Source organism: Mastigoproctus giganteus, chromosome 6, assembly GCF_048544385.1.
Source record: "Mastigoproctus giganteus isolate SK-2022 chromosome 6, ASM4854438v1, whole genome shotgun sequence".
NCBI lineage: Eukaryota > Metazoa > Arthropoda > Arachnida > Uropygi > Thelyphonidae > Mastigoproctus > Mastigoproctus giganteus.
Genome location: NC_143580.1, coordinates 57,297,870 through 57,314,634, shown reverse-complemented (window position 1 = coordinate 57,314,634; position 16,765 = coordinate 57,297,870). Strand labels below are relative to the sequence as shown.

Below are 16,765 nucleotides of genomic sequence, written 5' to 3'. Positions count from 1 at the left end.
ATGGTGAGGGAAATAGTATTTAGCAGTCCGGGGCTTTAACACCCGTCTACTCAAAGAGCGTGTGTTACTGCACTCCCGCTCCTGACCACTTGGCTATGGGGGCTAAAGGTCACTCACCAGCAAATGTCTTTGATTTTGTTTGTTATTTTAAATTGACTAAAAGTGATGGTCTGTTTATTATTATTATAACCAGTCTGACATGTTTCTGGTTAGGTCACATAAAGATGAGTGCTAAATGCATATGCAGGAACATGGGTGGCAGCTAGCTTTCTAGTTAACTTAATCTTTCTAGTTAACAATGCTTCTGGCCAAAGAAATGAAAAATGTCATTTTGTGTATATTTAGAAAGTTATGGGTGTTCATTGACATTTACCACAAATTTTGGTGTAGAGTTGATTGTTGTTGATTATTATTAATCTTATTTTGTTTATAGTATATAGTATAGTCTATAGTAGTGGCATATAATGCAAGAAAGCAGGCTTATAAAGCAGCATCAGAAAATAATAAAATACAGGATAAAATAAATATTCCACATCACACGTCTATCCTTTCCAATAGTCATAGTTTGCCTAGTTTTCCCTTGAATTTATTCGAATTAGCACAACAGCTGATGTTCAAACAACCAACAATCTGCTGGCCAAAGGCAAACTTCCACACATCTATTCTGCAAAATGTCACCCCCCCTTCTCGAGACATGAAGGAATCATTGTCAGGAAGCAGCAATTATTTATTTAATTTGTTATTTTGTTTTATTTTCATAGTTACTGTTAAAAATTTTAAGAAAAGGAGGAAAAGGAAGACAGCTTGCTGCTTCTTGATTGCAAAGTGGCCAGTGAAACAACACCTCAACATAAACAGCACAAACTGCCACTGAATAGCAGTACAGAATACTGTTTTTGGCACAGAGTTACAAGGTAGAGATGGACTTTCTTGTTCAGGAGATGCCCTTCATTAAAGATTTACAGATGTGACATGTATATAACGAAGTGAGGGAGTTAACATTAGTAGAGGCATATGATGCAAGAAAGCAAGCTTATGCAGCATCAGCAAAAAAAAAAAAAAAAAAAAAAACCGCTCCCATTTCACCCCTCCATTTGTTCCAAATACCTGTCCAGCTCAGCCTTAAATTTATTAAGCTATCAACTTCCACAACAAAGGATGGAAGTCTGTTCCACCAACCAACTACCAGCTGGCTAAAGGCAAACTTCCTCACATCTATCCTACATCTGTTTTTTCCTCAATTTGAATTTATGCCCTCTCAGGTGATTATTCTGAGCAAGAGGAAGGATCCCATCAGCATTGAGCCTGTTCGAACCATTCAAGGTTTTATACACCTCAATCAGATCACCTCGCAAGTGCCTAGTCTCCAGACACTGTAATTTGCAAAATTTAAGCCTTTCTTCCTAAGAGAAACCCTTTGTTTCATTCACTAATCTTGTTGCCCTTCTCTGTACTCGTTCCAACAGCTCTACATCCTTCTTAAAATGAGGCCTGCAGACTTGTATACAGTACTCAAGGTGTGGTCTGACCATTGCCTTATATAGGGTGGCTACTGAAAGACTGAAGGGTTGAAAAAGTCATAACTTGTTCATTTTTAGTCTTTTTTAATCATCCCTTGGAGATTAAAATGTGGCCACTGAAAGACTGACCACCCTTTCAGAATCTTCTGAAGCGATGTTCTGGTGATGCCTAGTTGAGCAAAGCGATGACAGGTAGAGGCAGATGCATCCTCAAGGACACTCAGCCATACAGCTTCCACTGCTGCATCAGTGCGCACAGTGCACTTAGGACCTCTTCCCGGTAGATCACCGACTAATCCAGTTCTTTCACACCTGCTGATTAGGTTCCGAATCATGTTATCGCTAGGAGGACTTTAAAATGTTGCCGGTATTTTCTCTGAGTTTCAATAATTGATCTTTCACTGGAATAGAAAAACCCAACGACTTTTACTCATTGCTGGACATCATACGTAGCCATTTTAATCTCCAAGGGATGCTCTATAACCTTTTAAAAAAAGAAAATAAAAAAGATTAAAAATGAACAAGTTATGATTTTTACAAACCTTTCAGTCTTTCAGTGGCCACCCTGTACAATGGATAATCACCTTCTTATCCCTGCTAGAAAAATTCCTGTATATCATTGACAAGACACTATGAGCTACTCTTGCAGACTGTCTGCACTGCTCAGAAAACTTCATATCTGCCTGCTCAATTATTCCCAGGTTCTTTTCATTCTCTACCACTGTCAGTGTAATACCACAGAGTTGATATGTCACTCTAGGGTTACTGCTTCCCATATGTAGTACTTTACATTTGTCAATATTAAACTTCATTTGCCACATACCAGCCCATCTGCTCAACTTTTCTAGATCCTGTTGCAGCAGCGTACTGTCATTAGTGTCCTTAACAACCCTGCCAACCTTCGTATCATCTGCATACTTAGATATTAACCCTGATATACCATCATCAATATCATATATAAATACAGAAAACAACAATAGACCTAACACTGAACCCCCGAGGACTCCACTAATAACATTAGTCCAGTTTAGCTGTGTCCATTAATTACCACTCTCTGTCTTCTCCCACTCAACCATCCCTTTATGCATAGCAGCAATTTGCCTCCAATGCCACACTGCTCCAATTTGTGCAGCATTCTTCCATGTGCAACAGTATCAAAAGCCTTTCTAAGATCCAAATATGTGATATCAAAGTTATTCCCTGCATCCAGTTCCTTTGTGACCACATCATAGTATCCCATCAAATTGGTCATGCAAGACTTTCCCTTAACAAAACCATGCTGTGTTCGTGCTATAACTGAAGTCTTGTCTAGATGATCCTGCAGTGCTTCTTTAATTTTCCTGGAACAGAAGTTAAACTAACAGGTCTATAATTGCTTGTCGCCCTTTGATCCTCCTTTGTAAATTGGGATCACATTTGCACATCTCCAGTCCATGGGTACTTCCCTTGAGTCCAAAGAAGCTCTCATAATTATGGCTAAGGGTTTGCTTACTTCCTTTGCCACCTCCTTTAATATAACTGGATAGATTCCATCCACCCCAGGTGCCTTTTTATGTTTATCTTCAACAATTTCTCCTCCATTTTCCTCTCAGTTATTACAAAGTAATCTAGCTCACTGCCAGAGTTTAACTCACCTCTGGCATTCCCCTCCCTGAGTAACTTCTCATTGGTGAATGTAGATGCAAAATATTCATTTAGTTTGTTAGCCACCTGAGCAGGATCATCGACAGTTGAACCATCAATATCCAGTGGACCAATCTGATTCATCCCTTTCCTTCTAGAGTTTACATAGGTAAAGAACGCTTTGTTGTTTTTCTTTGCATCCTTTGCCAAGGATTTCTCATAATCTTCCTTTGCCTGCCTGATCTTCTTTGTGACTTGGTTACAGACCAGCTTATATCTATCGTAGGCTTCCGTGTCACCCATTAATTTATATGTATGCCATGCATTTTTCTTCTTTGCCATATGTCTCATTAGTTCATCTGACATCCATTTAGGCCTAAATCCTGAACAATATTTCTTAGATAGTATGTGAAGCCTAGTAGCTTCCAAGATAAATTCTTTGAATGCTTCCCATTTTGAATATGCTGTTGGTAACATCAGTTGGTCCCACTGTATAGAATTTAAATACTGTCTCAGAGCACCGTAGTCGCTTTTATGAAAGCAAAAAACCTTCCCTTTACCCTTGATGGTAGTTACCTCTTTGAGTAAATCCTACTTCAGCACACTGTGATCACTGCCACCTAGTGGTCCTTTATCTGCAGATTGATACTGCAGATTGATTGCACTACTGATAATCAGATCAAGAGAATTACTCCCTCTAGTTGCCTCCAAACATACTGCTGTAGAAAACAATCATCCAATAAATCCACAAAAACCTTGCTAGTGTGTGAGTGACCAACCCACAAATTCCAGTCAATATCCGGGAAATTAAAAACCCCCATTTATAAGACACTCTAATTTACTGGCCCACTCTATTTCTCTGCACAATTGCTCATTATATTCATCAGATTCATTAGGCCTATAACACACACCTACTCTCATTTTTCCTTTCCCAGTGCTTATGTCACACCAAACAGACTCAACATTGCATTGTCTGCCAACATCAATTGGATGCACCTCCTTAGATTTTATGTGTTTCTTAACTAACAGCATAACCCCTCCTGTCCTTTCTGTACACATTGTACTCCCAAAATTCCAGTTCTGCACTTCTTATGTCTGTGTGACACCATGTCTCTGATATCCCAATAATATCTGCCTTTGATATCTTGACTAGCACTTCAAGCTCATCAAATTTATTAAATATACTCCTAGCATTGGTGTACATGCAAGTATACATGCACCTGTTTCTACTCTTAGTTACCCTAACACAGCCCATGTATTTACTTGTTCCACTATGACTCCCAGCAGTCCTGGAAATTCCCATTGCCTTGCTTTCCGGGCTGCTGCCCAATTGCACTTCAATAGAAGTAGTGCAAGAATAATTTTTACCTCTTCCAGCAGCTACTGTTAATCTATTAGTCTATGTATCCCCCCAAGCTAGTTTTCCAACCCTCCTAACTCTGCCTCGTTAGCATCAGCAAATATTCTTGCACCCTTTCTATTTAAGTGTATCCCATCCCCTGTGGAAGCAGTCTCTTCTGTTAAGAAGCACAGACCAGGCTGAGAAAAATTCTACCCCTTGAGCCTTGCACAATCTCTCCATGGTTGAATCAATCGACAAGGCTCTCATCATATATTCCCTCCTATCGTATCTGGGCAAAATTGTAGACACTTTCAAATTCAACCCTAACTCACGGCTTTTTTTCAGCATTGTCTTGTACGTTAAGTAATTCTGCCAGTCTCCTACTCTTAATATCATTTGTGTCAACATGCATAACATCACCCTTTGTGCCCTTAAAGGATGATATCTGCCATACAATGTCACCAGCCTTTGCCCCTGGCAGACATACCCCTGATCCTGTTCCATCTATCCTTTTTTGCACAATATGTTCCCTGTTTACCTGACAATAGAGTCACCTACAACTAGTTCCTTTGGGACCTCGCATTCTGCCTTGGTTGCCACTGTGTTACGTGATGTTCAAGTGCAAGCTCTGGCATTGATGTGGGCAGCTGAGAGCTTGATGGGCTTCTCAATTTAAATCCTTCGAGGGCATCTAACCCTGTCCTTCAAGCTCTCATATAAGCCCATAACAATGCCGAGTTGGCACCTGATTTCCTTGCACTCCTTACATCGCGCGTGCACACACAAAGACATTCCCCTTGGCAATATCATGTCCCGTTCCTGATTGTTCCACAAACATCAAACAAGCAGTGCATGATGTGGTTACAAAGGAACTGGATGCAAAAAATAATTTAGATGTTATATACTTTGATTTTAGGGAAGCTTTTGATACTGTTGCGCATAGAAGACTACCATACAAATTGGTGCAGTATGGTATTAAGAGCAAGTTGCTACAATGGATAAAAAGGTAGTTGAGTAGGAGAAGACCGGACTGGTAATCAGTGGATGCTGCTCTTTGTGGACTAATGTTATGGTGGAGTGCCAGGGTTCGGTGTTCGGCCCACTGTTGTTTTGTATATTTATCAATGATATTGATGAAGGTATATCAGGCTTAATGTTCAAGTATGCAGATGATATGAAGGTTGGCAGGGTTGTTAATGACAGCAATGGTAGTGTGGTACTGCAACAGGATCCAGAAAAGTTGGGCAGATGGGCTTAGAAGTGGCAACTGAAGTTTAACATTGACAAATGCAATTTACTGCCTATGGGTAGAAGTAACTCCAGAGAAATGTACCAACTATGTGGTACTACACTTAGGGTGGTAGAAAATGAAAAAGACCTGGGAGTAATTGTGCAGTCAGATAAGAAGTTTTCTGTGTAGTGCAAACAGGCTGCAATAGCAGGTCATGGGATCTTGTCAATGATATTAGTAATTTTGCTTGTAGGGAAAAGGAGGTGATTATCCCTTTGTATAAGGCAATGGTCAGGCTACATCTTGAGCTGCATATAGATCTAGAGGCCTCAATTTAGGAAGGATGTAGAGTTGCTTGAGCAAGTACAGAGAAAGGCAACAAGATTGGTGAGGAGAACAATGGGGTCCTCTTACCAAGAAAAGCTTAATTTCTGGAGACTAGGCACCTGCGAAGTGATATGATTGAGGTGTATAGGGCCTTGAATGGGTTGAGTTCGCTCAATTCTGATGGGATTCTTTCTCTTGCTGAGATTATTAACCTGAGGGGGCATAAATTCAAATTGAGGAAAGATAATTCTAGAATAATGTGTGGAAATGGGCCTATAGCTAGTGGGTAGTTGATTGCTGGAACAAACTTACATCTGTCATTATGGAAGTTTGATAACTTAAATAAATTCAAGGAGGAACTGGATAAACTTTTAGACGGAACGGATGTGTGAAATAGTTTTTTTTTTTTTTTTTGCTGATGCTGTTTAAGCTTGCTTTCTTGCATCACACGCCTCTGCTATTACTACCACATGGATATAGATAATAATGCCGACCCAGAAGAACCTATGCTAGACATTCACGCAGAGGATGATATGAACATCGAACACCCAATCTTTCCAAGAAGAGAGAAAATGAAGCTCGATCACCACAAACAATGTGGAAATAAAAAAACAATCATCCTCATGTTACAAATCCAAACGATGCATCATATCGTACAGTGCAACTGCAGAGGACTCTGCAGTGACATTGATGATATCCACGAGCTAATTGTCTCTTGTAAACAGATTACCATCTGTTTACAAGAGACATATTTAACATATGTCTCTCTCAGTTAATTATATGCTTTTAGGAAAGAAAGCCGGTACAAGTAATTCTGATGGAGGGGTAGCCATACTCCTAGATTCACAAGTACCTTGCAGACACATTTCATTGCAAACCTCTATCGAAGCTGTTGCAACACGTATAGTGATTGATATTACTTTGACGCTTGTCTGTCTTTACCTATCGCTCAATCATTCCTATACCATTCATGAGCTTGATGATATTATTCTGCAGTTGCCAACCCCTTTCTGTTTATTGGGCAACTTCAATGGACACCATCCGTTGTGGGGTTTTCCCAATGCAGATGGATGAGGACAACTCATTGAAATGCTCGTTGGGAGACAAAATCTAGCTATACTAAATACTGGCTCACCAACTAACATCCGTCCCTCTACAATAGATCTCTCCATCTGCTCTCTGTCCCTCTTTTCTAGTATTGAGTGGATGGCCCTTGACAATCTGCTGAACAGTGATCACTTCTCTCTAATATGTAAAATTCAAATAGCACATTCCATAATTTCAGAAAACAACATAAAATGGAAATTTTCCAAAGCAGATTGAGCAAAGTACACTTCCTGTGTGTCCTTTGATGATCAAACCAATGAAACCTGTCCTATCGACACAGTTACCAATCACACTACAAAACAAATAGCTGCAGCTACTGCAATTCCACAGTCACAGTCAGCCATCCATAGAACCATAAATTATTGGTGGAACAAAGAGTGTAAGGGTGCAAAAAAAGAGAAAACAGCGTGGAATCTGTTTTGCAAACATCCTACCACCATCAGTCCTACAAGAGACTTAGAGCCAAAGCCCATTACATTAGGAAGAAAGCTAAAAGAGGCTTTTGGATTCAATTTGCAAGCTCAATTAATAAAAAAACTAACACAAAAATAATATGGAGAAAAATAAAACAACTAAATGGTAAATTTCCCCACTTCTCAACTCGAAAGCAGGAGCTTTCTGCTCCAGCCTAGATTACAAATGCCCTAGGGACTGTATTTTCACAGTTGACTGCCACGACAGTATACAAAGCCACTGTAGCCTAGTGGTCAGGCGCGCAGGTGCTTAAGTACACGTACCTTGAGTGACCGGAGTTCAAGCCCGTGACTGCTGAATACGGTGGTGTATCTTGTGAACTCCTCTGACTGTTTGGTCGTCCTGGAGTATAAACAGAAAATTTATTTATTTCTTCAAATTTTGGAGCTGAAGAAAATTTATTTCTTCAGCTCCAAAGTATTAGCTTAAAAATTCCCAACCGAATTTCAGACCTACATTCTTTACCTTACAATCAACCACTTACAATGCTTGAACTTCAAGAGCCATATCAGTCTTAAAAAAACAGTGCTGCAGGCGTCGACTGAATATATTACATAATGCTCCAACACTTAGATAATAAATGTCTCTTCCCTGCTGATCTTTTTTAATCACATTTTTCTTGAACATCTTTCCCCAGTTCCTGGCATACTGTATACTGGCTGTACACTCCTGTATACTGGCAGTTACCAAACCTGAGCAAGATCATTCTATACCTCTAAACTATAGACCGATTTCTCTCACCAGCTACTTAGTAAAACCCTGGAAAAAATAATTCGCCATCGACTCACATGGTATCTTGACTCCAAAAAATCCAACTTCTGATAATCAATTTGGTTTCGGAGAAAATCGATTTGCCCTGGATCTCTTGGTCAAAGTTGAAACAAACATCAGGAATGCATTCATCTGAAATGAGCATCTCATCATGATATGCCTTGATATAGAGAAAGCCTTTGACAACACATGACAGTTTGGAATCCTGAGAGATCTTCATTCCATTGACTTGAGAGGCCACTTACCATATTTCATACAGAACTTCCTTCAGCACAGGTCCTTTCAAGTTCAATACCAACAAGTCCTCTCCAAAACATATGTACAAGAAGAAGGAGACCCACAAGGCTCCGTTCTTAGGCCACCTTATTTGCAATAAGAATAAATCACATGACTAAAAGTATTCCCAACACTGCAAATTCATACCTCTATACCGATGATCTGACTGTTTCTTGCAGTACACAGAACATGACCTTCACTGTGTGGCAGCTCCAAATTTCAATTGAAGAAATAACTCTTGAGTACGTTCATTTTTTTTTTCTGGCAAGACATATGTAGATATTTAACATATTCCACAAAGTTCAATTTACTATTGAAAATCAAACCAAGGAAATGAACACTGTTCACAATTGAGATAGGATGATTTGTTAAGTGTAGCACAGAATGGGTATCGACTATCTTGTCCAAAACTAAAGTAGTCCACTTTTGTAGCAAACAGAAGATGCATCCAGATCGAGAGCTACACTTAACAAATCATTCTATCTCAGTTGTGAACAGTGTTCATCTCCTTGGTTTGATTTTCAATAGCAAATTGAACTTTGTGGAATATGTTAAATATCTATAGACGTCTTGCCAGAAAAAAAATGAACATACTCAGAGTTATTTCTTCAACATCATGGAGTTTAGATCGTTACATGTTACTTCATTTATATAGAGCCCCAATCAGATCTTGCCTTGATCATGGTGCCCTGGCATGTAATTCTGCAAAGGAATGTGCTAGTACGGCTTTCAACATTTCAGTGTCTATATTGAAGCACATGAACTTCCCCTAAGCTTCAGGATAAAGATGTTCTTGACTAGGCAACTAAAATTCAAAGTCTACCTAATCACCCTATTAGACTGATAATTAATGATCCACAGTTCACAATGTACTATAGAAATAAACCCAGGGCAGCTCAGCCTACTGCTATCAGATTTTAGGCATTATCACAGGCTTGGAATATGCATCCTGACAAAGTTGTCCAAGATCTAAACAGTCCGGATTCCCCATGGACCTCTATTAAACCATCCTGTGACAGTTATTTCCTAAACTGGAGAAAGCACTCTTGCAAATGTCAACACAAAACAACTCCATATTGCCCACACACAAAACTATCTGCATTTTACAAAAATATATATGATGGGTCAAAGTCTGAAAGTGGAGTGGATGCCACAGCTGTCTTCCCTAATAAAACTTTCTCCGTACTTCCCGCTGAATGCAGTAGCTAGGCAGTTGAATTATGCACCATCAGATTTGCCATAGAAAATATTCTTTATCTGTCCATCCAAAAGAGTATGGTATATACGGACTCCCACAGTGTGCTTATAGCTCTACAGATTATCTTTTCTCATACACATCCTTTCATTAAGTTCATAAAATCCAACCTGATGCATATTCAAGAACTCCAGCGAGTGGTCATTTTCAGCTGGATTCCAGGCCATGCTGGGATACCAGGTAATGAATGTGGGGACTATGCCACTAAACATCCATCCAACACAGAACTATCATAGTATTATGTTCCATATCTTGACTACAAATATAATATACGAAGAATATGTAGGGAACAATGGATAATTCAATGGCAAGCCCAAATGCATGATAAACTCCATCAAATAAAATCTGAACTGCAATTATGGACTTCCAGCTTCTGTGCAAACAGAAGGTACTCTTAACCAGACAAGGTAATCTTAACCAGTGCACGAATTGGCCACAGTAAACTTACCCTCCTTTATTTCCTCACAGGTAATGATCCTCTGCAATGCACACAGTGCAACTGTCTGCTTACAATGAAGCATATTCTCGTTGAGTGTACTTTATACACCACTGCCTGCCAAATCTCATTTAGCTTTCTGCCAAACCTTAAAGAATCCCAGACCCTGTACCTTATCTAGGTACAGGGTCTGGCAATGATGCTAATGATGCTAATCTGCTGGAGTTTTTCCACTTTATTACAGATAAAATTATATGATCATTTTTGACTGATGTCATAGCAGTCACAATGCATGTGTAACATTTATACCATTGATAGGTGCAATATGGCCTAAGTAATCCTTGCACCAAAAAATAATATAATAACAATTCCTGCTAGCAAAGTTTCATTGACAAAACCCCCTATGAGCTGGCCTGGAAACATGTCTGTGTTACTCAGAGAACTTCATATTTGACTGCACAATTACCCCAAATCTTTTTCTGCTACCCTGTGTAGTACCACATAGTTGGTACTACACTCTTCTTGTTTAGTTGAGTATGCAATTCAACCATCAGATTGCAACAGGGATAGAGGTATTGATGGACAGTAGTTGGGTTCAGTCTAGCTTTGGCAGTAGACCAGATGGCTTGACTACCACTTTAGATAAGGAACAATTTTATACTCTTAGCCTCTTCAAAATTGAGTTTGGATTGATTAATAATTGTTTTACTATTGTTGTGAGTTGTGATGTATACAGAAATTTAAGCTCAAGATCTGAACACAAGCCAATTGTCATAGGCTACTTTCATATTTTGCACATTTTCAGCTTTAGTACATTTTCTGGAAAACCAAGGTTTAGATAAAGGATGAGTTTTTAGAGTGGAATGAAGGATTTCATTCCTACAAGAATAATTTGACTGACACAGTCTATGAGCAAACTTTGGAATCTTATAATGCTAAACATACAAGGCTGAGAGAGAGAGAGAGAGAGAGTGAGTGAGTGTGTGTGTGTGTGTGTGTGTGTGTGTGTGTGTGTGTGTGTGTGTGTGAGTGTGAGAGTGTGTGTGTGAGTGAGTGAGTTAGGAGCATTAGCAACTAAGGCCATATTGTTCCGGGGATATGCGGTGGTCATTCCCTGACCTTTCCGTATTTTGTGGGCTTGGGCCCGAACCCCGGTCTAATCAAGAAGCGTATGCTATACACACTGCTGCTCCTGCCCACCTGGCTACGGAGGAGCCGAGAGAGAGGGGGGCGGGCAGACTCCATCATTAGATAAGTGACTATCACTAAGTTGTGATTTTAGGCATCACCAACATCAATAGTGTACTTTAAAGAGTTGATAGTGAGGAAAACATAAAGGATATTGAATGTGCTTAGGATTGTTTAGTGTTATGAATTAATGAATTAACAAATTAATAAATTAACAATGAATGAACAAATGAATTAACAAATTAACAAGTTGTATAAAGTTATTAGTGATTGCAAAAACTTCAGCATCTCAACCAACTAGAAAATTGAATCCGTTTGGAGTTTTGATCATTAAAATTATCAAGGAAAAGTACCTCACTGTTAGTAAAGTTGGATTAGAGAAAATAGAGTTTGAAAGAAAGGAAATCAAAGAAGGCCTGAGTGATTTGTTGGGTGGAATGTGGAATAAAGGATTTCATCATTACAAGTAATAATTTCCCTGACAAATTGAGCAAACATTTGATCAAAATGAAAAATTTTGCAGAATGGGGTAAAGATATTTTTAAGCCAGAAGAGATTAAAAAGAGAAGATTCCAAATTAAGAATTCGTGAAGGGCTATCAGAGAGGGCATCTGCATGTGTAACACCTTTTATACAAAAGGAATCAGTGTAAATAATTAAGACAATTAAGATGAGTGATGGTTGAGGTAACTGGAATTTTAGGGAAGGTGGACTTTGCAACTAGATTTAACTTATTTTTCATTTACAGGTTAAAAAATAAATAAATCTAAGCATTACTTGGAATCTTCTTTTATTCATGTTATCATTAAAAATTAAATGAAAAGTAATTAAACATTTAAGCAAAAAATCTGTAGTACAATAATGGTTAAGTTGTGATTTTAAGCCATAGTTAAAGACTTACTTGGTAAGTACTTGGTTGAAGAATTACCTAAAGTTTAACTTGTGTTAATATTATTTTCAGTGTCTTCAGTGACATCAGCTGTTTTACCACAAGTGGCAATGCTCCTAGTCAACCTCTTCCTCCCTCTTTGAAGCAAGCATTTATCAATAAGCTACATCTAGAATGGCATAGAAGACCAACAGATGAAGATTTCATACTCCAAATAGAGGATGAAACAACTGTTGAGTATAAACTTTTTTTTCTATCCTAATGATAAAATTGCCTTCTATGTTATTGGTGTAATCTTGTTAGTGTTTGTTTTTGTATATATCTTGTTTTGAGCCTCGCCCACTGGAGTTTAGTAAAGTTGGATAAGAATGTATTTTTCTTTTGTAATTTTTTAGATGTCTCTAATTATTTTCATGTAAAGTTAGTAAGCTACTTTTTTGTGGCAATCAAATTCACATGTGAGGTCACACTGATTGCATTTTTAACAATGAGAGGATAGTTTATCGGAATTCTTGCTGTGGTGGCACTGATAATGTAGACAACTACAAAAATGTTTTAAAATGGTTGAGAGAGACAGTTCGTAAAAAAAAAAAAAAATAAATAAATAATAATAATAAAATAAATAAATGGTGAAATACACTGCTTGACAAAATAAACAGAACATGTAGAAAATGTGTGGAACTCATGCAGCGTGCGATGAAATGGGACAAAATTTGGTACGGTGGCGTGCTATAAAATAATGATGAAATAAGGAGACAGCGAGAAACTTCAGACAGGTATAAGGGACATTTATAGGGGATTGTATGAGAATTACCAAAAAGGTCACATTACAGAATTTGATACAAGATGCTTGAAAATGTAGTCACATGACATCACTATGGTGTATGATCCCCTCCATTGGTTAAAAAAGGAGTGACCTGACAGCGTGAACCATGCTTGATATAAGGGTGTATATAAAATTCTGTGGCAACAGATCCCATTCTTCCACCAGTGCAGAGCTTAGCTCACCAAGTGACTGAGGAGTTGGCTGTTGGTGTGAAATGTGGCACCCAAGGACATCCCACACGTGTTTGATCGGATTGAAGCCTGGCAGTCGTTGGATGTTTTCAGTTTCAAGATATTCCTCTGCCATTTGAGCTCTATGTGCAGTGAATGTAAAGAAAATCTGGGCCAACCACACCCCTAAAAAGTTGCATATGGGGTTAGAGGATCAGTTCTCAGTACCTTTGCACGGTAAAAAAGGTAAAGGTACTGAGACCTATCTCAGTACCTATCAAAAACATGAGGGGGTACAGCCATTGATCATTATTCTGCCTCCACTGTAAGTGTCCCCTTCTCTGATGTTGGAGGGATGGTACTGCATTCCTTGTCTCCTGATGAAATAATGCCTAGAATCTGTTTGTAGGCTAAAATGAGACTCATCAGAAAGCAGAACTGTACCCCATTTGTTAGGGCTCCAAGTCGCATGTTCGTGGCACCAGTTTCAATGAGCTCTGTGGTGGTTTGGGATTAATGGGATACAAACCACTGGCTTCCTTGCATAGAGTCCACTTGAATTGAGCCTTCTTAACACGGTCTGGTTAGAAATATTTTCATATGTGGCCACAGCAACCTCAAGAGACAGTTGATAGGACATCAAAGTGTTCTTGTTGCTGTAGCTCTCTCAGACAACCTTGACCAGCTCTTCTTGTAATGGTTCCTCTCTCCTGAAACTGCTTCCATAGTGCCGAGACAACACTGTGTGACACATTAAGCCAACGTGCCACCTGCGACTCCCCAGCTTCAAGCTGTCCAACATCCTGCCATCTCAAAGAATCATTTAAATGACAGTGACTTGCCATCCTGAGTATTGGAGATGTGGCTATCCCACTGAGCAAGCTGAAAAACAGGAATGAAGTGATTTGGTCGCAACTCGTGGTTTTATAGGCATGAATAATTTACATAATGTATGGCTCTGTTAGGTGGTAGATAGATAGATTTTTGTTGGATACTTGAATTTGCATGCCAGGATGCCTATTATATCAAATATTCACCTTTGGTGACACTTTTCACAATAAAATATTCATAAAAAACATTTTGTTCTGTTAATTTTGTTGAGCAGTGCAGTTGACTCCTTCACCATGACAGTATACCATGTCACAAGTCACTTACCTTTCAGCAGTTTTTGATTGTCAGAAACATTCCTGTTGTCTCACATCCACCTTATTTTTTTTGATTTGGCACGATGTGAATTTGGATATTCCCTAAGGTATATTGGGGTACTATTTCTCTTGTATTCCTTTTGATGACCATATCATCCAACTGATCCCACAGACAGTGCAACATTGACTATTAAAAGCATGATTTTAGCTCCAGCCATCACTTTTGTACTGCAATCTTCACATTTACCATGGAGACACAATAATCATCGGTGTAATTATGAATGCAAAACAAAAAGCAAAACATGAAAAGAATAAAGTATGGAACCTGTTTTGCAGCCATTTTACCACTTCCAGCCTCCTCAACTATAAGATATTCAAAGCAACAGCCTGACAAATCAGATGCAAGGGGGAAGGAATCCTCTTGGATTCAGTTTACTTCCACTGTAACAAAAGAGACAAACACTTGCCTTATATGGAAGCTTATTCAGCAGCTTAACAGAAAATATCCTCTGATTCCATCTCGCATTCTAAATTAGAATGGATAGAAACTAATTAACCCGTGACATAGCAAATACCCTACCCAAAACCTTTTCCAAAGTGTTTGCTGTAGTGTCATATGATCCACCATTCTAACAAATCAAAGTCTCAGCAGAAAAGTATATAATAAATTTTAACACCAGTCACTCTCTTATAATCAACCCTTTACAATATCTGAATTGAAAGAAATCCTAAATAAAACACCATTACTGCTGTTGGTATAGATAGGATATACAACCTCATCATAAAACAGCTAAATAAACCATTGTGCTCATTATTACCTTTCTATAATAGAATATTTTGTGAGAATTATTAGTTTCTTTTCTAATGGTATTCAATAATGTTAGCTATTCTCAAACCAGGAAAAGACCAGTCATCTCTGAATAACTGGTAACACAATTGCAAGGTAACACAATTGCAAGTAACACAATATGCACAGTTTATCGTTCAAGGTTTAGGCCTAAATGGTTGTCAGATGAACTAATGAGACATGGCAGAGAAGAAAAATGCATGGAATACATACAAATTAATGGGCGACATGGAAGCCTATGATAGATATAAGTTGGTCTATAACCAAGTCACAAAGTAGATTAGGCAGGCAAAGGCAGACTACGAAAAATCTTTGGCAAAGGATGCAAAGAAAAACAGAAAAGAGTTCTTTACCTATTTAAACTCAAGAAGAAAAGGGATGAATCAGATTGGTCCACTGGATATTGATGGTTCAACGGTTGAGGATCCTGCTCAGGTGGCTAACAATCTAAACGAGTATTTTGCATCTACATTCATGCATGAGGAGTTATTCAGGAAGGAGAATGACGTAGGTAAAGTAGACATTGGCAGTGAGCTAGATGATTTTGTAATAACTGAGAGGAAAGTGGAGGAGAGATTGTTGAGGATAAACATAAAAAAGGCACCTGGGGTGGATGGGATCTATCCAGTTATATTAAAGGAGGCAGCAAAGGAAGTAAGCAAACCCCTAGCCATAATTATGAGAGCTTCTTTGGACTCAGGGGAGGTACCCATAGACTGGAGATGTGCAAATGTAACCCCAATTCACAAAGGAGGATCAAAGGCTGACACAAGTAATTATAGACCTGTTAGTTTAACTTCTGTTCCAGGAAAATTAATGGAGGCACTGGTTAAAGAAGCACTGCAGGATCATCTAGACAAGAATTCAGTTATAGTTCAGACGCAGCATGGTTTTGTTAAGGGCAGGTCTTGCCTGACCAATTTGATTGGATACTATGATGTAGTCACAAAAGAACTGGATGCAGGGAATAACTTTGATATTATATATTTGGATCTTAGAAAGGCTTTTGATACTGTTGCACATGGAAGACTGCTGCACAAATTGGAGCAGTGTGGCATTGGAGGCAAATTGCTGCTATGGATAAGGGGATGGTTGAGTGGCAGAAGACAGAGTGGTAATCAATGGACACTGCTCAACGTGGACTAATGTTATTAGTGGAGTTCCTCAGGGTTCAGTGTTGGGTCCGTTGTTGTTTTCGGTGTTTATGAATGATATTGATGATGGTATATCAAGTTTAATGTCCAAGTTTGCAGATGATACAAAGGTTGGCAGGGTTGTTAAGGACACTACTGATGCTATTCTGCTGCAACAGGATCTGGAAAGGTTGAACAGATGGGC

At 38.8% G+C, this 16,765-nt stretch overlaps 1 protein-coding gene across 2 annotated transcripts in view; it reads left to right on the top strand.

The window, feature by feature from the left end:
• The window catches only part of LOC150084315 (fibronectin type-III domain-containing protein 3A-like), a 441,928-nt gene that overhangs the window by 304,461 nt on the left and 120,702 nt on the right, over positions 1–16,765 (top strand). For both annotated transcript variants that reach the window (XM_090375975.1, XM_090375974.1), the window contains exon 13: positions 12,512–12,671. In XM_090375975.1, coding sequence (XP_090232101.1) covers positions 12,512–12,671 — 160 coding nt within the window. The remainder of the gene's footprint in view (positions 1–12,511; positions 12,672–16,765) is intronic.